The sequence below is a fragment of the Dreissena polymorpha genome, chromosome 3, assembly GCF_020536995.1.
Source record: "Dreissena polymorpha isolate Duluth1 chromosome 3, UMN_Dpol_1.0, whole genome shotgun sequence".
Taxonomy (NCBI): Eukaryota; Metazoa; Mollusca; class Bivalvia; order Myida; family Dreissenidae; genus Dreissena; species Dreissena polymorpha.
In genome coordinates, this window is record NC_068357.1 from 6,679,426 (window position 1) to 6,702,367 (window position 22,942).

At 33.2% G+C, this 22,942-nt stretch overlaps 1 protein-coding gene across 6 annotated transcripts in view; it reads left to right on the forward strand.

Annotated features, from left to right (window-relative positions):
* Positions 1-1,179: 1,179 nt before the first annotated feature.
* The window catches only part of LOC127873484 (uncharacterized), a 51,668-nt gene continuing 29,905 nt past the window's right edge, over positions 1,180-22,942 (forward strand). Inside the window, exons 1-3 of one of the 6 annotated variants that reach the window (XM_052417370.1) lie at positions 1,481-1,624; positions 7,149-7,260; positions 10,670-11,276. In XM_052417370.1, coding sequence (XP_052273330.1) covers positions 10,711-11,276 — 566 coding nt within the window. In that variant the 5' untranslated portion in view covers positions 1,481-1,624; positions 7,149-7,260; positions 10,670-10,710. The other 5 variants (XM_052417368.1, XM_052417371.1, XM_052417367.1 and 2 more) reach the window with 5 other exon arrangements.

Sequence of the window (22,942 nt, forward strand, 5' to 3'; positions counted from 1 at the left end):
TAACTTTTTTACCAGCATATATGTATGGCACTTTTAAATTCCATGTATGATGTTTACGTTGGGCGAAGTCTTTAATGGATTGAACTAAATACACTGTAAAATATGTGGATCTTTTCTATAAAAAAAGGACATGTTGCACTATAACTCAACCTATTTTCTTAGATTCTTTTTGTTACTATGTATTAAATAAATATCATGTTGAAAAAAGATCATTCACTGTAAGCAGTTTTATCATATAATTGACAAACACGTAAATATTAAGTTTTTTCCTGATATCTAGACAATTTTAATGAAAATAACCTATTTTATGTTAATTCGTTACCATAGCAACCACTGTGTTCAAATGTTTGTTTTTGTTTGAACATAAAATGTGAAAAACATGGCCAGTTCTACTTATGCATTGAATCTATGTGTGAATTTTATACAGTAAATGCATGTATACTGTATTTACAAAAGAGTTTGTTGGCAATGTCAATTGATATAGAAAACCATTATTTAGCTATAAGATCGTATAAAGGGTGCATGTGTTCAAAACCCAACATTTCAAAAACTATTATAGTTAGAAACCTTAACTTTGGATTTGACTTATGCTTGCCTTCATCATTTAAAAAATGACAAAAAACGAAAATGTAAATTTTCCTCGTTTGTACTGATTTTTGTAGACTATGACACATATATATATATCCCATTTACAAAACCTATATATTTTGGATATAGGCTTAATCCATAGAAAACGCCCAACCGAGTCAAGGGGTAGGTGTATTCAACCAAGTATAAAAAGTTAACCGGCTGGTAAAAAGTTTAAAATTTAGCCATTAGTTGTGATATACAATTTACAATGTGGAAACAATAACAAATTGTGTTTCTGGAAAAGTAACCATTAGGCTCCCACTACCTTAAGTCGGATGTACATGGTTATGAACCATGCACGGGGTATCGTCATCATCATCAGCAGCAGCATCAGCATCATCATCAGCAGCTTCATCATTATCATCATCATCGTTGTCTTCGTCGTCATCATCATCATTTTCTAGTTTACCACTTAGTCTTCTTACACTTTATAAGCATCATCATCTTCTACTTGTTTTTCTTTAGAGGTGATTGACATAAAATGAGAGAGTCTCGTCATAACTCAGAAGCTTTATCTACAGCCAGCCCCTGCTAAACAGGGCGTTCTCCTGCTATTAGTCTAGCTGTATGAAATACACTTAAATCGTTCTAATTTTTTAACATGACTATTCGTAGACATGAAAGACATATTTTTAACAAAATATTTCAATCTGACCATACTTTATTTATTTTCTTTTTCCGCAGTTTGCCTCAAATATCGTTGAAACCGTGCAAAAAGCTCATAAAATGGTGTGGTATTTTGTCAAACATGCAATATTCTTTGGATGAATGAATGACAAATCTGCTTCGCTCTACTGGCTTTAAATACGGATAGTTGCTGTTAATCAGGATGTGCAGAAGTACGGTATGAGTAAATGGGTGTGTTTGTTGGTTTAACATCAAAGTGTTTATATTTTAACCTTAGTACAATATTAATAAATACTTTATATATGCTTTGTAAAAATAAACATCGCGGGAATGTTGGATAAAGTGTTTCATTTCTCGACAGAATAAGGTAGAATTTTGGATAATTATGATATTTCATATTTATATTTATAAAAGTTATTATACTGTTGTTGTTTTATTTCATGATTCTATCATAATATTTTAATTTCAAATAAAAACAATAAATGTGTAGTATTTAGTATGATTTTCATAGAATTACATAGTATTGTATTACATATATTATTGTTCATGTTATTTAGTTTCAAATGTTATTATATGTTGAACGCAACAACTAAATTAATAATTCACTTAGAAATCAAGTAAAATACATAACTTATACAATCGTTGTAGAACTTAAACATTGATGTCAAAGAATGGGTCGGTAAATCTCGGTGTAGATTGAAAACATAGCTGGTTATAGTACAGTTTGTGTTGGAAATTTTGTAGGGGCCCTGTAACTTGAATTACATCATACGTAGGGTGGTACAATTCGAGCCGGATTCGTTGAACTGTAACAGGCTTGGTGCAATGAATAACAAATTAATAGTATAAAATATTGTGCTAACCGAAAGAAGACCGAACGGACTAATTTTTTTTAGATAAATGCAAAAGGGAGATGTAAGATTGTAATGTTGGTTAAAAAATAACGTATGCATTTTTTTTAACTAACGCGGCTTTGACGTTGATTACTTATATTATTCATAGCTAGATTCGTTTGAAACCTCTTCACTCGTAAAAAAAATTGTAGGTAACGTTAATCTTGGTTTAAATAGTTGAAGGTAATGGTTGACCTTTTTACATTTATTATTTTGTTAATTAAAAAAAACACACTAATAATGAATTTTTCAATTTAAAGTTCACGTCACTTGTTAATATTTCACTTTGAGAACAGCGGCTTGTGCAAGTATAAATGGCTTTAGGAGCAACTCCGCACACCAATTTTACTATTTCCGGTGGTTTCCCTTTGCTTAAACATGGAAAGCAGAACAGAGTTGTTTTCAAAGCGGAACGCTTCCATTATCCTAGAAAAACACCAGAACACGTTAAATATATAATTGTTAAAAAATCAACGTGGTGAAATTGTATTAAACGATAAGATGAATGTTGACGCAGTCGACGCGAGAACCATAAAGATCATTCTCTTCCATGTATTTTGTTTAATTTCATGATGAAATGTTGTGGAAGAGGAAGTAAAAGAAACGAATCCGCTCCACTCGACCGATTATGGAAAGTAATAGCTAACGCGATACATGATATGCATTAATATGAAGGGAAAGGTGATTTTTTTTTTCAAATTCAATGACATATCTAAATATCCCATTTCAAAAAAAGGATACAATGTTTGTCAAAGTTAATGGGGAAAGTTCGCTGGATCAAGTGTTTTGTTTCTGGATATAGTAAGGTAACATTTTATATAACTATACTATTTTAAGAATAAAGTTTTTATTTATCTTAGTATTACAATTAATTTTCACTGTAAATAGCAACGATATACATTTAGTTAGATATACCATGTTCATAAAATCGTGATGCATTGCTTGTATTGTATGCACAAGTGCTGGTGAAATGTGGTGTTAAATGATGCAATTAAACATACTATATTGCATATTTATTCGCAATCATTTTTTTACAATTGTTAAATCTAATCATCAAAGATGAGCTTAAAACAACCCATAAATAGAACAGACGATAGCGTGTGTTTTTATTATCAAATTCTTGTTTCAATCACAGGTGGTTAGCGTGTGGTTATTTTATTAATTAGTTAAAACATTATTTTGAATAAAAAATATTCAAATTAATAGGAAAAATTAACTTCTCCGAAAAAAAATTTTATTATCAAACTATCACTAAAGTGATACGGTTATACTGGTAGTAGTGATCATTGAATTGCGCATAACAAATGCTTCCTTTATATATTTACGCAACTTGACAAGTTCGTTTTTTTCCGGATGAAGTCAGTAATTGGTGATACTAAAACACAGATACATTAACATATACATACCGTTCAAGGTATTTTGGACAGGCTCTATTATGTTTGCATTTGCAATGCATTAATTAAACAACCCTTTTTTAATTAAAGATTAATTAAGGTGAAGAAATCAAATTAAAAATAAACCACATCCACAGTCTTTTTTTTCACATAAAAGTTTTAAACCTTGAATCTAAGCAGCTGTACGTGACTACGGAGTATGATTCAAAACCAGCTGTTCCCTGTACATCTGTGGCTGTGATGAAAGTTTGTATCCATTTCTTTTATTAATAGGATCAATTAATAAGCCTATTTAAAGCACGCGAAGTATTAATACGTCATTTCCCTGGATATTGTTTTATTTTTTGTTGTTGTCTTTTATATTAGAATAGAATGGGAATATACTTGTAATTAAAGGGTATACATCTGCATGGGTGTAGCTTCCTTGAGGCACTTGTCTTAACATTATTCAAGAAATGGAAACTAATAAAAATGCCAGAAATGCAGTAAAACTGGTGTGGGTTGAGTTAAGGTGGTCTTTCTGGGCTGCTCCGATACTTATTTTTTTTGCATAAAATGTTTCTCCATTTATAAATATTTCATATAATTAAATACACAAACACATTCGGTACTATTTTTTTCACGTATCAATGTTGTGGTGAAATCGGGGTTAAAGGGGCATTTTCACAGACTTAGTTAGTATTTTAGGTCAGTGTTTGATTAATGACACCATAAACGGGTGTAAAATGTTTATATACTATTTAACCGATGTCTATTGGACGGGTTTCCCCCCCAAAAATAGTATTGAAATCTTCCGCCATGTCGTCATTTTGCACATTTCTTCTTGTGGCCATTATACATTCTTAAATCCAATACACGCCGCTTATTTGAATATTAGGAATAAAGTTATGAATATCTAAGTTCGCGATGCTTCTCTCGTATTACAATGATTAACTGTTCTATAGTTCAACACTATCAGAGTATTCTCAACTCATATTGTATCGGTTTTACCCATTGTACTAGTATAAGCGTCCATAAGCCAACATCTATAAAGACTACATCTTTATGATTTCAAACAGATCGCATAAATTGTATATCATATCTTGGGGATAAGGTTTATATGTATGTCCAATCAGAATTCTATGTATTTACCGTATCGCTATATTCTAAAACATAACACATATTATGTAAATGTTTAAATGCATTTACATTATTAGCATTCAGAACGATACGCATTTCTGTCGTTGCATAAAATTATAAAACGTCTCCTAAAGATTCAGTGCATCATATGAATAGAGATAGGAGCTTTCATTTTAACGACACCCCCTTAATTCATTTCAGGATTTCCAAGAGTAAGATTTGCGTGAAGTTTTATTGATTCTGTTGATATGTCAAACGAATTTAAATTCTCGATACAGAGAATAATGAAGAATATACATTTATGATTGTTGCAAATGATTTCCGCTTCCGAGCTCTTTAACATTGAATTTTGAAAGATTCCCATACAAATTAAACGGAGCTTTATGCATACATATAGATCAATTATAGATAATATGTCTATGATATCCTGCCAATTATTGAGTTCACAAATTAATTTCCTCATTTTATCGAGATCAATCTTAAAATATTGTTTCACAATTTTCTACCAAATAGAATTGTATCGGTTATTGAAAGATTGGAGAAACCGAAAATTCGTTTTGATCAGGAGTGTTCATAAATTAAATGGGAGTCCTATTAAGTCACAAAAAATCAGCATACGTTAATTTTGAATTCAAACTCACTAATATGTTGTTTTTCCTAAGAAGAGGCTTTCGAATTTGTTCCGCATTGTAAAAGTGGAAACTTTATGGATAAGTTAAATACATCAAGGCTTTCAAAACATTTCTTCTATCCACAACACACACATCATCGTTAGCTAATCTGTGGAGCAGTGAGTAATCGCAAGAACAAAGTGCTCTAGAAGTTGCGCAATTAATTACATTTTCACTCACAGAAACCTGCTCCTGCCAGGTAAAGGATCAAACTGAAGAACAGGGCCGTACAACGTGCCTTCACCTGATATTAAGTTATTAAGGAATCAGTATTTCAAAGGTTACAGGCACAACTTCATTATGTAAGACTGTTTAAATTGATCGTCATTTTGATTATTTGTTTAGATAGTTACACTTTTACACTGAAATGTAACTTGATAAATTGAAAAAAACACACACTAAAACACAATGTCAATCCTGACAATTTTATACAATTGTTTTGGAAAATACGTTTACTTAAACTAATTGAAGCTTAATTCTTACGACGAACCTACCATTTAAATCTTAAACCTGATGAGAAATAGTATACGTGTGTATTTAAACCTAGTGTGATACGATGGACATAACATTATGCATCATTTATATGTTCATGGTAATATAATTTGCTTTTGGCGAGCAGTTAATAAAAACCTGACTCATATACAAGTATTTAGCACATGGATGTTTAAACCAGATTTAAAGAAACTTATGTGCATTCGGTAGCCGATATTGTCGCACCATGTTAGCATAGCTTCGTTATCTCATAATTTTGAAAATGATCAGGGCATGTACCCATATTACTATAGACTTATAACATTGATATAATACGTCTCTTTTTAAATACAATGATAGACATATTTCTTACGGCCGGGATATGATTTAAGTTCAGTTAAATACTTTGAAACATATTTTGCATTTGCGGAGGAATTGTAGACATCCTATGAGATTCCAAAATATAATTAAAACAGATATTTGAATGAACACGAGGCATTACGGTTGAAATATATCAGGACCATGCTCAGGGAAAAATGGGTTTAATGCATATGCGTAAAGTGGCGTCCCAGATAAGCCTGTGCAGTCCGCATGGGCCAATCAGGGACTTTCCGCTTGTATTGTGTTTTTCGTTTAAAGGAAGAATTTTCTTGTAGAAAATCCAGTGTAGGCGGAAAATGTCGTCCCTGATTAGACTGTGCAAACTGCATATGCTTATCTGGAACGACACTTTACGCACATGCATTTAACTCCCTTTTCACAGAGCCAGATTCATTTCGCGATACAAAATCGCAATACCTATATTTCTCGACCAATATCAGCTCTGTCGTTCTGATACTCGTTTTCACGCAAATCGGGATTACGTCATCGTTTTTAATACATACGCAACCAACGACAATACCGATAAACAACGAAACTCGCACTTCTTTTTTATTTTACCACGGCAACGCTACGGACCTGCACTATTGCCTCCAGTGAAACCGTTGTTCAAGCAGCCTATACGACGAGCAACGTGCTCAATACATAACAACCAGACGCTCGCGAATAATGCGATGTACTTAGGTTCACTCGTATAATTTAAGTGGCCTTGTATAAATCCACGTGTCTGGTCTGGATTACCCGTGCATTATTGTTTACTACGCTTTGTTTACATGTTGAGAATAGTGCCGATTAAAGAAATCGGATTTGGTTGCACAGGACAGAAAACGGCGCCTACTAAATTCTCCAGCGCACGAAATCCACTTGCGAAATATTGTGTATTGAAGATTAAAAATCGCCGAATAAACATTGGTGATGTTGTAAAACACTTGGTTGTGTTAACTTATTATCGTATTTTTTTACAGTGATTTTGAACGTGTCGAAAAAAGCTGTGTGTTGGAATATGCAAAGAAGAATTAAAGGAGTCATTTAAATGGAAATCAAAGCCTAGGGCTTTGTCTTAGGAGATGTAGACAGGTATAGCATTATTACTGAGATAATTATATTACTGACGTAGTTTTTAACAATATTCGGTCAGTCCTTATATTCGAAACAAATCTATATGGGCTGTGCTCGGTGAGAAGGGGTTTTACTGCATGTGCTTTAGAGTCGTCCTAGATTAGCCTGTGCAATCCGCACATGCTGATCAGGGACGACACTTTCCGCCTTAACTGGATGTTTGCTAAGGAGACTTTTTTAAACGGAACATACCATCAGAGCGGACTGCACATGCTTATCTGGGACGACACTTGACGCATATGCATTAAATCCCCCCCCCTTTTTACAGAGCACGGCCTTTATATTATCACCACAAAAAGTCTCTTTTTAGCAAAAATCCAGTTTCGGTGGAAAGTGTCGTCCCTGCTTAGTTTGTGCGGACTGCACATGCTAATCTGGGACGACAATCAACGCATATGTTTTAAACCCCCTTTTAACAGAGCACGGCCCATATGTTATCATCACAAAAATGTGTCACGATTATTGAAACGAATGTTATAAACGTATGCTACTTTCTAGGATTCAAACGTCGATTTGTTTAGGTCACTGCTTCATCAAAGTTCACCAGCATACTTTTCTAAGCTTCTATTATATTTTTGATTTGACAAGTAATATTTTAAATATCCTTGTTGGGCCAGGACACTGTAGTTTGCAAAATTCCGAGACGATTAGCTTTAACCTGCCTAGAAGGTTATATCTTAATTAAAATGCACATGTATAAAGCAAAGTTTAATACACTAAATAAATTATTTGCCTTGTTGAACATTTCGCTCAAACGCTTAAATGTACGAATTTTTGTCATAGCAATTCGTGAGGCCATCATTCACTCTGCATTTGTAACAGACAACTCATTAATTTGTATTCTATTTTTGAACTACAAACAGCAGTGCGCTATGTTAACAACTTAACTCGAGTAAGTTGTTACTCAAGTTTACTGCTACTTTATAATGCACACCTCCAGTTGCAATGTTTGTTTACCTTTTTATCCAAACCTGTGTTCTATTACATACGTTGGTTCTCTCACGAACATTTAAACCCGAGGATTGCATGTTCAATTGTGTCAGCTCGTCACGCATTATAAACACATTATGTATTACAAATTGAAGTGTTTGCATATATATGTTATACTAACATAATACTATTGTGGATGAGGGTCGGTTAAAACGTTCGAAATTGAGCTCGATTAAACACACCTCAAATTCTTGCTAAGGATTAAATATTTTCACTGCGCTGTAATTATTATATGTGCTTATAATTTTAATGTAAATGTATTTTTTATATCTCAAAAGTCTTATGTAGTTAAGACTTTCATGTAACTCTACGTCTAAATATGGATTGCACCATATAATTAACACCTGGTGACAGATTGTGTTATATGGTGCTGCAGATATAATTGTGTTTAATTGGTGTGCCCATGTATTCTCCAATAATGTAAACTGTTATTTGAAGTTTCATGTAAATGTTAAACAGTATGAATAACATTACGCGTAGTGCTACCATGCCGATATTTCACGTCAGATTTAATAAGCAAGGTGTTGCGTTTGTGTTAACCATTTGCATGCTGGGAAATTTGTCGTCTGATAAAATGTCGTCTGCTGAATTTGTAAAATAAGCATTTTCTTCATTTTTTTTCAAAGAATACTATCAGAATAGCAAACAGTTTGGATCCAGATGAGACGCCACGTTCTGTGGCGTCTCATCTGGATCCAAACTGTTTGCAAAGGCCTTTAAAATTTAGCTCCAGCGCTTTAAGGGTTAAAACAAAATGCAAGCCTTCTTTTGATTCGTATTTAACATAAAGGAATATGTCGATAGAAAGGTGCAATTAAAACAAATTCTTAAAAACACAACCACAAATCCATTTTTTTTAAAGTAAGATTATACATTTATAAAATCACATCTAAAGAAATGTGTGGGTTTAAGATTATGTTATCGCTTATTGATGAGTGTAAATATATATTACAACAGAAACACATCACATAGATCGCACTTTACCTCTTTCATCAATATTAACTGATAAAAAAATGACGATTTGAGCATGGTTGCAAAGGCACCGCATTCAACTCTTTGTAGTAACAGGAGCCTACCGTAGCTTGAATGGATCCGTATTCGAGAAAGGGTGTACTATCTATAGGTATTCAGCTGATAGTATGCGATAAGATAAATGTATTATCATAGGAATTGTTGAAAAATGGACCATACACATTTGATTCTATGTTTAGCGTCCTTTTAATTGTTAAAAACCTAAACACCAGACAGGAAAAACAAAATAAATAAAAAAACATTTTAAGGGTACAACTTCTTCAATTACTTTGGTTAAATGTATGCATTGTTTACTATCAAAATTAATTATACTGTAACGTTAAAAAATTATACTGCATAAGTATGTATAAGCAAACTGTTATTATATTAGGATAGCAGCACTTTTTTGTTATTAACAATACCAGAAGTATATGTTCTCAACGTTGAGACATTATGATTACCATATACAAAACAGTATAGCACACAATTTATCAGATCTACAATTACTAGATACTTATTTACAAATGTATTCCTTAATCGTCAATTTAAAACATATAGTATAAAGACAAACCCAATTCATAATGTAACTTTTATAAAAAAACTTTTTTTTTTTTCGGTAAAGCATCCAAACATCTACACAAATCACAATAACACGTTGGTATCAGTATACATTGTCACAGAAATGTTAATTTAACCCTTAAAGCGCTGGAGCTGAATTTTAAAGGCCTTTGCAAACAGTTTGGATCCAGATGAGACGCCACAGAACGTGACGTCTCATCTGGATCCAAACTGTTTGCTATTCTGATAGTATTCTTTGAAAAAAATTCGAAGAAAATGCTAATTTTAGAAATTCAACAGACGACATTTTAGCAGACGACAAATTACCCAGCATGCAAAGGGTTAACTATTGTAGTTTAATAAAAATGACTTGCAGTGCATGCCGACAATCGGAGCTTTCAATTTTGCGTTTTGCAAACTTTTCCGGTTCATTTAAGTGAATTCCATCTACAAAGATTGATTGTAAATCAACATATCTAGTGCAAATAAAACATAAAATCACAGCCGTATTTTGTTTTGCTTTTTTATTCATAAAATGAATATTTATACTTAATACAAAGCTGACAAATAATGTCAGGCTGCGCAGCTGTGTCCGGCGTGATTGAATTTCGTAAGGGTGTATGGGCTGCATTAGATTTATCTGTGAACAGACCTGTGATATGCAGCAATCCTAACATAACATTTACAAACGTCATTACTCACTAACGAATTTTGTATCACTAAATGTATTTGCGTATGGCATACACATAGCGACATATTTCCTAATTTTGAGCAAATACAAATCACAAGTATCATTTTATATTTTCAGTTTCTAATCAAGGATAGCCTTTTGTGTTAACAAAAGGCAAAATGCGCTTCTGTATAGATTCTCGGGACTGTGCGCCATGTCCGCCTTTGTTCTTTGACGACGTCTACAATTTACTGATAACCACCGCTACCAGTCTGAATTATACTACGTCCGATATCGATTACATTCGCGTAAAATGCAAAATCGACATTCCAACCACTACAGCCACCACGACAACAACTTCAACAACCACTACAGTTCCACCAACATCATCAACAACACTGGGACCCGCAAGTACAACAGGTTTAACAGAAACAACACGAGTTGATCATGTGACGTCATCCGTTACGCCAACTATCGCACATAATTCCACGTTTTCAACAAGCGGACACACGAGCATTTCTACAGTCTATCAGGAAATTTCTTCTAGTTCGACGACACCAGCTAGTAGCAATAACACGGGTATACCAACAGTGTACCCAAACACAACATTTACTGAAAACGTGACACCAAATGTGACGTCAAAACATGTGGTAGCGAACTGGAGCCCTTGCAATGACCTGTGCATGATCGGAGTGTTAACCGGCGGGGTCTGTATTCTGATCACCATGCTGGCTTTGGTTGCAGTGTAAGTACTGTTTATTCGTCTCGTCTAAATAACTGTATGGAATCAAGATCTGTTTAGAATATAAACAACCATATCCATGTAAAACTATACGCTTCTCGTCTGTTGATTCAACGTGGAATTCGAAAATATTATCATCATTTAAAGCCATCAAACATACTTGAGATACCCTTGAAACTTAACTACTTTACGCCAAATGTGTATGTTTCAAATTTTGGAGTACGGTATTGTTTGCTATTCGAAATCTACACTTCATGTTTTACTTACCTGATTCGCAAGCCCAACACACGCCCTATTCGATAAGTAGGAACATTAAGTCTTATCAACTACTGTTACACATTGTTAATTATTTAAAGCATTTAAAGATTATTTATTATATTTGATGATAATTGTTCGGATAGGAGAGATGTCTTTGTTCGTGTCCAGGTCATTCTTATATATATATATATATATATATATATATATATATATATATATGAATAAGAATTTAATTAATGTGTCTTACCATTATTTTCTTTACAAGACCACTTTTTGCATCACCGAATTGTATTGCAGTTGCATGCACATTATCTACTTGAAACGTTTGATAAATCAATGACTCTTTTCACCCATTTATGCCTAGCGTCCTGAAAAAAGGACATTGCAAACAGCGTAGACCCAGATGAGACGCCGCATAATGCGGCGTCTCATCTGGGTCTGCATTGTTTGCTTAGATGAATTTCTTTATGAAATATTCTAAATATAGACATAAATATACTTGACACCCCTAATTTTGGAAATAAATTGATCCAATTTAGAAGGATGGGAGAGTCCATTGGGCATAAATGGGTTAAACGTGATTCTTCTTTACAAGATTCCTTTAGAGAAACATACTTTTTCCCATGGTTCTATGTCTATATCATTTGCTACATCTGCCCTGGCATTCCCCACCTCCATCAAGACTGATTAAGATTTATCAGAAGATATGTTGATTTGTCTTGTTTATGCCATGATATTTCATGAAGATAATCCATCCTCTTCTTTTAACGAACTTCTTATATCTTGAACTTCATTGCTAGAAAACACCTGTAGACTTTTAATTGTAGTTAATACATCGAGGCTTGTTCTATTTGGGTTGAAGAGGTTCTTAGTGTCAGGTAAATGTTGGTTTAAGCTACACGCATTGTAAGAAACATGGGTGTTGGTAAATAATGAGTAAATTAACGTTGAAAAAAGCCGCTGGTTTTTGTAAGCCTTTTTAAGAATCTTCTATATTGAAGAAAAGAGTGGTTCACAAAGAGGTACTTTAAAGAACATCAAAGTAAAAATTAAATGTGTTTAAAGGGAGATTATATGATTTTGTCAAATATTTATTGATTTATATCAAATGTGTAAAAGCTTATTATACATATATTTCAATATAAATTAAAATAAAAGTTAAGAAGAACATGTGTCGAAAAATGCGAAATAAGCCAGATATTTAATTCTGAAATCAAAAATGTCTGTACAGTCGAATTCGCCAGCATGTATATCGTGCATGTACGATGTGAATCTAAATTTAGTTTTACGGATCATTTTAATTTCTTGCAACGATATCTATTCATACGACACACGAAAACTAACTCCGATCCTAATAAAAAGACGAATGCTTCGGTTATTGTAGGAAAATATGTACGAAATATCTTCGTCACAATCGGCTCGGGGCGCTAATTTGTCTTTGCTGCATTTTATGAAATTCGTCTATAATGTATAATTTTTCTTGCCTATTTTGTGTTATTGTAACATATTTTTTATCAATATATAACAATTTAACACATATAAAAATCGTATAATCTCCCTTTAAAATTAAGCATGTAAGTACTTTTACAAATTACTATGCATCTATACATCTATACATGGTGTTCTTTTTGATCTGCTTAGTGATTTAATATGGTTTATTATACGAGTGTTATCATTCATACGTTGGTTGTGATTTGCTAATATAACATTATGAAACCAGAAATTCATCAAAAAGAGAAAACTCAACCTAACAGTACATGGCCCTGCATTTACAGCACAGGGAACATGCTTATTTATAGAAATGTGTTGTAATTATATTTACAATATAGCATTTCATTTATGTAATTCTTAGTATAAATTATAAAAAAATCCTCGTCGAATTATTTCATTTTAATTTTCTCAGTTACAGACTTCTTTTTTCTAATCTATAACCCCTTTATTTTGAATCTATGAATCGGCTGTCATGATTTTACACTGAAAAATGTTAAGAATGAAATAAATAAAAGCGTTTTCCTTGTGTCGAGTGTTTCCATTATAACATGAATGTTCTGACTTTATTGAGAAAATTATTTCACAAAAATCAACTGTCTTATCTTTAAAATTATCATTGCTTTGGGGTTTCCTCGGTCGTCTTTGGCCAACATGACTTCCAGAAAAAGTCTTGTGGATATTGCTGAAACCCACCAGACATTCAAGCTGGTAATTGCTGAAACCCACCAGACATTCGAGCTGGTAATCTTGGTGATGTCTTGTGGATATTGCTGAAACCCACCAGACATTCGAGCTGGTAATCTTGGTGATGTCTTGTGTATATTGCTGAAACCCACCAGACATTCGAGCTGGTAATCTTGGTGATGTCTTGTGTATATTGCTGAAACCCACCAGACATTCGAGCTGGTAATCTTGGTGATGTCTTGTGTATATTGCTGAAACCCACCAGACATTCGAGCTGGTAATCTTGGTGATGTCTTGTGGATATTGATGAAACCCACCAGACATTCGAGCTGGTAATCTTGGTGATGTCTTGTGAATATTGCTGAAACCGACCAGACATTCGAGCTGGTAATCTTGGTGATGTCTTGTGGATATTGATGAAACCCACCAGACATTCGAGCTGGTAATCTTGGTGATGTCTTGTGTATATTGCGGAAACCCACCAGACATTCGAGCTGGTAATCTTGGTGATGTCTTGTGGATATTGATGAAACCCACCAGACATTCGAGCTGGTAATCTTGGTGATGTCTTGTGGATATTGATGAAACCCACCAGACATTCGAGCTGGTAATTGCTGAAACCCACCAGACATTCGAGCTGGTAATTGCTGAAACCCACCAGACATTCGAGCTGGTAATTGCTGAAACCCACCAGACATTCGAGCTGGTAATTGCTGAAACCCACCAGACATTCGAGCTGGTAATTGTTGAAACCCACCAGACATTCGAGCTGGTAATCTTGGTGCAAACACAATGTTAATATTCACAGTATGTGCAATCCGTTTCTGTGCTCATCTATTTTTCGCCATTGTGTTGCCCAGACCAACTTTCCAGATCAATTTCGTCGATATTTCGAAAGCAAACACCAGATGACTACATGCTATATATATATCTGTTATCCGTTTAACAACTTTTCCAGCCGTAAATCTTCGACATTCTCGTATTTTTGTTTGTAAACGGCAAATTCTAGGTTGGCACCCTATCAACTCTTTTTTTATATTAAATTTTTTCAAAATGTTTAGTCGTCCATTTAATATGGAAACACTGAATGTGTTTAATAATTTTGATAAAAACATTAGACACATCTTTTTATAATCAAAATAACGTTAACATAAAAATAAAAAATTTCATTACTAGTTTTTATTTTTTTTACAAAATTGTTGTTACTAAATAAACTCTAAAGTTCGCGTAATATAATCAAAATGAACAATATTTACGTGATATAATTGTCAAAACACAGTACATTTTACTCTTTCAAAAATTAAACTATTTCCAATATTCGTGTTATAATTTCTGACCAAGACATTCTTTACCGTCTACTTTTAGTGCATTATAATAATCACATACATTAGAGGTTAAGCGTTCACCTATCTGAAATCCGATACATTCAGGTATATTTAATGTGCCCGCTATGTTGTTTGGCAATGCAATGGACCATATCAAGTATACTAATATTGTTGATAATCTATGGATCATGTTTGTCAAGCAATTTCTTATTGTTGTGGATAAGAACTTATTCATATTAAATGTTGTAGTTATATATATATAAGAATATTTTTAGCTGTCTGGTTAATACCGACTATGTGTTGAAATATTTATGCGGAAAATAATTTTATGTATTTACTTATTATGGATAGAACACATTTTTTATCTGGCATATAGTTTTCATGCAAATATAAAACAAAACATATTCTTGTAAATAATTTATGTGTGCGAAAATCGTACATTCTCATACGTTAATCATTTATCTTGATTTATATATATGTTTTAACTCACTGGCACTTTTACGTGTAATTTAACAATACTATTCATGAAATCTCATGCAAAAGAAACTAACAATATATTTTGATTCTTGACCGACGATTTACAGCTATACCGACCTTGTATTATGGTTTTCAGTCGTTCCATGTAAGGAAAAAAGTGTTTAAAATACATAAATCTAGAGCGTGTTTGTATTTTCAATATTCTCTCTATGTCTAAAATGTTTATTTTACAACATGTTATTGGTAAAAGTTTACTTGTTTTTTAAGTAACCCTCAAACACCATTCACAAGTTAATTGCTTGTCATTTGTCAGTGTACACGATCCGTGAAATAGAAGGTCTAAACAAATGCAAGATTGCAAAGTTGGAGTTGTTCGTTAATTACCGTGGTTATTTCTGGGCAATCTCAATGCATTCTTTGCCACTGTGAGTCAGTCATTTATCGAGGATTTTAGAGAGATAAGTGAATCAACTGTAAGTGTGTAAACTTCGAGATATATAATGAAATATCAGTTGAGTGTCAAAAAAAACACACTATTTCAACCATGTTAACACCAATCGCATGACCGTATATATTACTAGAGTTACGACACCTTAAGGGTTTCGCGTGATGGAATGAGTTGAGAGATCAAATCAAATTGAAAATCGATTATTTCTAAAAAAAAACAATGGTACAATAAAATATGTGGGTACGAAAAAAAAAACAAATTTGGGTACGGAAACAAATTTGAGTACGAAAAAAAGAATACAAACAAAATAAGGGTACGAAAAACTATTTGGGTTCTAAAAAAATGGGTACGAATAAAAAATTAGGTACGAAAGGGTACAACATTTTTTGAGTACAAACAAATGGGTACGAACAAAATTTGGGTACGAACAAATGTGTGTACGAAACAAAAATGGGTACGAAAAAAAGTTGGTGGAGAAAAAATACAAATTTGGTTACGAAAACAAATTAGAGTACGAAAAAATATAGGGAACGAAAAAAACGAGGGTACGAAAAACTTTTTGGGTACGAAAAAAATGGGTACGAATACAAATTCGGGTACGAAACAAATTTGGGTACGAAAAAAATGGGTACGAAACAAAATATGTGTACGAAAAAATTTGGGTACAAAAACATTTGGGTACAAAAAAGATGGGTACGAAAAAAAAATGGGTACGAACAAATTTGGTTACGAAAAACATTTTGGTACGAAGAAAATGGGTACGAAAAAAAATTGGGTACGACAAAAATTGGTAACGGAAAACATTTGGTACAAAAAACATGTGTACGAAAAAAAATTGGGTACGAAAAAATTTTGGTACGAAAACCATTTGGGTACGAAAAAAATGGGTACGAAAAAAAATTTGGTACGAAACAAATTGGGTACGAAAAAAATTGGGTACGAAGAAAATGCGTACGAATAAAAATTTGGGTACGAAACAATTTTGGTACGAACAAAATTTGGGTAAGAAGAAAATGGGTACGAAAAAAAATGACGAAAAACATATGGGTACGAAAAAAATGGGTACGAATTTTTTTGGGGGGCACGAACCAATTTGGGTACGAAAAACATTTGGGTACGAAAAAAAATGGGTACGAAAAAAATATTGGGTACGAAAAAAAAAATTGGTAAAAAGAAAATTTGGGTACGAAAAAAATGGGTACGAAAAAAAAATTGGTCCTTAAAAAAACATTGGGTACGAAAAAATTTGGGTACAAAAAACGTTTGGGTACGAAAAAAATGGTTAAAAAAATAATTTGGTACGAACAAATTTGGGTACAATAAACATTTGGGTACGAACAAAATGGGTACGAAAAAAATGTGGGTACGAAAACATTTGGGTACGAAAAAAATGTGGGGACGAAAAAAATGGGTACGAAAAAAAAATGGGTACGAAAAAAATATGGGTACAAAATATTTTGGGTAAGATTTTTTTTATATTTAAAATCAATTTTGAATTGTCTAGCGGGTGAATCGTCTCGTGGGGGTGAATTGTCTTGGGGTTGCTATTAACGCAACATGTACTTCCGGCCAAGCCACGTGTTTATAGCGATTGCGCAATAAAAAACACCACTTTTTCGTCATTTAATAAAAAACTGGATTTTTCCCAGATATGACGAAAACGCCATCGTGTAGAACGCGTTCTGGTCTGTTATCTATACAAGTGAAATTACAGCACAAGTGTCGGGTCAGTTTTCAACACTCTCAAATCGCTGCTATACGCTGGAGCTTATCGAATTTTAGTCGCCATTATCATTCGTTCAATTGAACGTCATCAAATGATGACGTCAATATAGCAATCATTCCATACCAAAAACAAACTACGCCCAATTCTCTTACATTTAAGTGTCAAGGTTTGTAACATGTCAAGCAGCCATTCGTGCTATTTTAATTAGTATTACAAGCGCGATGAGTGCATATTGTATATGCATATTTAAATCAACCTCCATCACGTTGTTTGTGACACCAACAAAGTATGTTAACATGTTGTTTCTAGCGCAATTCAGCTCTTTATTTTTTTTAATGTTACGGGTACCACATCGTCAATACAAATACATGTATAAATGTTTATTAATGTATCACACATCTTTCTTCCATGAAACAAACATAAAACAAGAGATACGACGGAACATAATTATCGATTACATAACCAGGTTCCGACCTTGTTTTCAACGAACATCTTGACACAAAGAATTTCGCATGACTAATGGGAAATGTTAGACCCATGGGGAAATGTGCACGAGAACCATATTGTTTATTTATGAGCATGGTATGACAGTTCATTATTCAAAATTGCAAAAAACGAATTGGGTTTGTCTGAAAATGAAAGTATTAATATTTCGGACCGTATGAACTACACTGTTTTTTTTTCAAGCAGTTAAACTAGAATATAACGTGTTAATATTTAGTATAAATGTGTTTATTTTTACGTTTATCAACCTATGGGAAAGCGAACATTTTTTTTCGACGTGGAAAGGTCAATATTTTATAACCCAATATTTTTTGATTGCATATTTTTATTTATTTGCATTACTGAATAGCTTGCTATGAGAACGTTAATTCTGTATTCATCATTTAAACTGTTAATATAATTGGTGTCTGGTATAACAGTGTACGCATAATGAGAACTGACTAAGTTAAAATCATTCCGCACTGAGACCGATTGGAAACAAAAGCAGCAATGCTTTAGCAGACAATCAATTCAGATTTTAAGTGAATTCAGTAGTTTGATATCAGTAGATTGTTTAGATTTTTGTATTAACTTGTACACATTTGGAAAACAATATTTTGATGACTTTACAGATTTTTGAAACAAATCGTATAAATTTATTTCAGTTTGTCTTTCAAGCGATTGTCTACGGACTTATTGCTTTAGTAGACCTGCAAAAATATCAAAATAATAACGCAAATATTTACGGATATATATATTTATTTATATGGAAAGTCTTTTTAATAAATGTGACACGCCAACAATCAATAACATTGCATGGTGCAGGAAATAATGACAAAAGAAGAAAGGTAGAATGGCAACATTTGCAACGATGAAAGTTATTCACAAGGTCTAATTGTGTCATTTGAAACACGTTTGAGGAAATGATCCTGGTTGGTTGTGGTTGGTCACTGCGTTCACAATGTTGCAAGTCTGGATGTGCCACGATTAGATCTTGCACAGAAGTAAAGATGATACAAAAGACATGTTCCTAATATCATTTCTTTCTATAATAAATGTGTGTTTAAACGAAGAGAAAAAAATCTCATTGGAGATTAAAGGACAGTATTTATTGCTTTTTCATAGGTATTCTCGCTAGTGAGACATACAAGATCTCTCCATCAACATGACTTTTCAAAACGGTACGAGTTATAACGGTATAGGTTGTCATTATGCAAACTGAAGTAGTGCTTTAACAGACGTTTTAGCCGTAGTAGTCATTGGCAAATGAGCATTATTTGTTTATCGTTAGCATGCATGCGATGTATGTGTTTTTCATCTACTGAGAAATGAATTTGAAGTTTTCTGAAAAACACTTAAATTGAGCTAAGACGGAAGCTAAGTTCAGAACAAAAGGGAAATCAGTGCACACACACTTTATTATGTTTGTGGGTAAATGTGCACTTTCATGTTGGATAAGTTGGACAGAGTACCGCGATGACTGTGAGTTTTCTGACACTTCATTTTTGGACGCCCACATTTTACAATACTATTTAACCAGAATTCGGCTTTGTTGCGCTTATATGGTAACACTTCGATCATGCGTTTTTATAACCGAATTAAGGTAATACAACCTAACAGACGAATGCCTTTGAGCAATTTGCCCTTACATAAGCGTTTTTGGATAATATGAATACCGCTTATAGACAATGAATGTACCCAACATCTTAAGGTGAAGCATATATAAAAGTATTCATGCTATACGGCGTGGTATTTTTCATGCGCGTGCTATTATTCATTTAAAATTTTAACTTACGCTATACACCTTACATACCCGTACCCTATCGTCTCCAAGTTTTCGAACAACTGATGTTTTTTACGTTTACTTTTTGGGTACCTGTATTTTGTTAATAGTGTTTGTCTAAATGTGCGGAAACGATTTTTAATAAAACAAAGTAAATTGGGGTACGGTTTAGTATTTTATAAGCAATGGCTTTTATTCATTGAAATAATTGACGCTATACACATCGCATACCCGTTTTCGATCGTCAATGACATATTTTAGTGTCTTTAAGTGTTTTAACAACTGTATGTTTTACTCAAATTTTTTGAACACCCGTTTTTTTTTAAATATCTTTGTATCGACATTTTCGGACAAAATGATATTATTTTTAAGTGTCAGAAAATATTGAGTATTACGGTATGTTTTGTTTTGGAAATATCAGGCATTTGAACGCTTATACAATCCCAAAACACACACCATACAATACAATTCGGAGCTATCGAAATTGAAGCAAGATGAACAAGAAATGTGTTTGTCAGAAACACTATGTCCCCTTCTGCGCCGCGTTGATTTAGTTTTTTTGACCTTTGACCTTGAAGGATGACCTTGACCTTTTACCACTTAAAATCTGCAGCTCCATGAGATACACATGCATGCCAAATATGAAGTTGCTATCTTCAATATAGCAAAAGTTATTGCAAAATGTTAAAGTTGGCACAAACCAACAGGCAGACCAACAGACAGGGCAAAAACAATATGTCCACCACTATATATGTGGAGGACATAAAAAGTTAAATAAACTTAAATCATATTTAAATCAATGAATCAATTATTCGTAAACTAGTAATTCTCCGGTTGTTCTCTCCGGTTTATTTTGTGGTTTAAACGAATGAATGTTCCCACAAATAGTTCGCACATTTGATTGATGCACGAACACCCATGGAAACCCATTAGAAATATTTAATAACTTAGTTTTGGAATAATGCCTACAAAATAAAGTATTATCAGTAGTCAGTGATAGTTGATTGTATATATGTTTACGTCTTCCTGAAAGCTTGTCAATTATGAATATAGTTCAAGCTGGGAAAATGCTTTTATTCCAATAAATCCACCTGTTATTTTCAAATATATACAAAATGAAACTGCCAAACAGACAAACATCAAATTAACTCGACGATACACACATACAAAACATAACAGAGAGAATAAAACTGGGGCTACCGCTTTGAAATGATCAAGATCAAGCATGTTATGCCATTAAATCAAGTTCAGCATCAGTCCAGATTTATGTCAATTTAATTTTTTTCTCATATGAAACGAACCGATTTAAACATATATATATTTATAATGCTATGGAATGCGTGCGGTCATGCATTTTGAAAATCTGTTTTCATTTATAAATAAACTGAAACAAATTAAAACATTGTATTGTTTTTCCTGCAAAAGCATAACAGTTCTAAGTAATAAGAACAGTTAAGAACAGTTAATATTTAACACTGGTAGTTGAAAGCACACAAATGCATTAGATCGTTTGAATATGTCAGGGACAAAACACAATGAAAACGTTTGAAAAAATTAGGAGTTGTAAGTTGCCAAACACGGGTTAAATGCGTTGACAAGGGAAGGGTGACGCAAAACGTGAATGAGCGTGATTTGAAGTAGTGCTGTTGTTAATGTATTTTTGTTACTACATGTATGCATATTGTTTAGTTCCTATATTTATTGAACATTACATTCTTCGATGAGCATTTCAAGACTTTCATATGAGTAAACTGCACAGATTTTCCAACGATCGTAATGTCTGTGTTAACTCGTACACGCATTTATTTTATTCCCAAAATCAAGTACCATTTATTTTATGCTTCACGAAAACCAGAACGATTGCAAGGGTAAACGTGCGTCTTTTGACATATTTCCAAAACATATTTGTAAACATATGTAGTCGTATTTATATCGACGATTTCCTAGAACTTAGGGAACAATAGATAAGAGTCGTGCACATGCTAATCTGGGACGACACTTTACGCACATGCATTATGCCCAGTTTACTCAGAACACGACTCGTATAGTTTATCAAGGCAACAGTTTTCATCTGGTTTCTTTAGACATTTCTGCTGCGTTTACAGGAACTCAATGTAATACAATGAATATAGCCGATCTGGTCGTAGTCCGCATAAATGATTATTTTGAGTTGTGTCAATTCACATTTTGAAAGGGTAATATTTTACATGTGAGTACGAATATATAATTTAATCGTCCTATGTCATATATGCTTGTTGAGCCCATCACTACAGTAAGATAACCTTACAGTAAAACACAAAACATTTTAAGTTGATTCACCGCATGAATTACAGCAACTTCTATTTCAAAAGTATTGTGTTGCCTTAAATAAAGGTATTTTGTTCAGATTTTGTTTCAAGTTTCCTTTTTATAACAACATGCATCTGACATTAGATCAGGAACATAAGTAGCGATTTATTGGCCCATAATCGCTAACGCGTTGGAAGACTCTGCTTGTGACCGAGTATGCAAGTGTTTTGATCGTATTAGATCATTTGGCAATGTTGTCTAATGCCCAGATGTTATTGCTTATATAATTTTTCTGGAAGCTAGTGGATAGACCAAACATATTTTATGAATGTATCTCATTACTAGGATTAGATATTCATATGAACGATCAAATAAATGTATTAAAAGAAGGTATTTTGGTTATTTTGTATTTGTATAATTTATCTGAACTTAAAAACTAGATGGCAAAGAAATTCCAAACTGATACCACGTTACAAGAAATAGTAAACGTACTTACTTAGGATTAATGCTTTTTAGATAAAGAAACATTACGTGCAGTGATATGTATGATTATTCCCTGTAATCCAGAGATAAATATACGTGAGCATGGATTTGCTTGCATCTGGCGCCTGCAGATACGCATGCTGTATTTCCAACTGGTGTTTATCGCTGTTCAGCCTATTTTAAAAAACGACTATTCAATGATGACAGGCGCAGATTTATTGT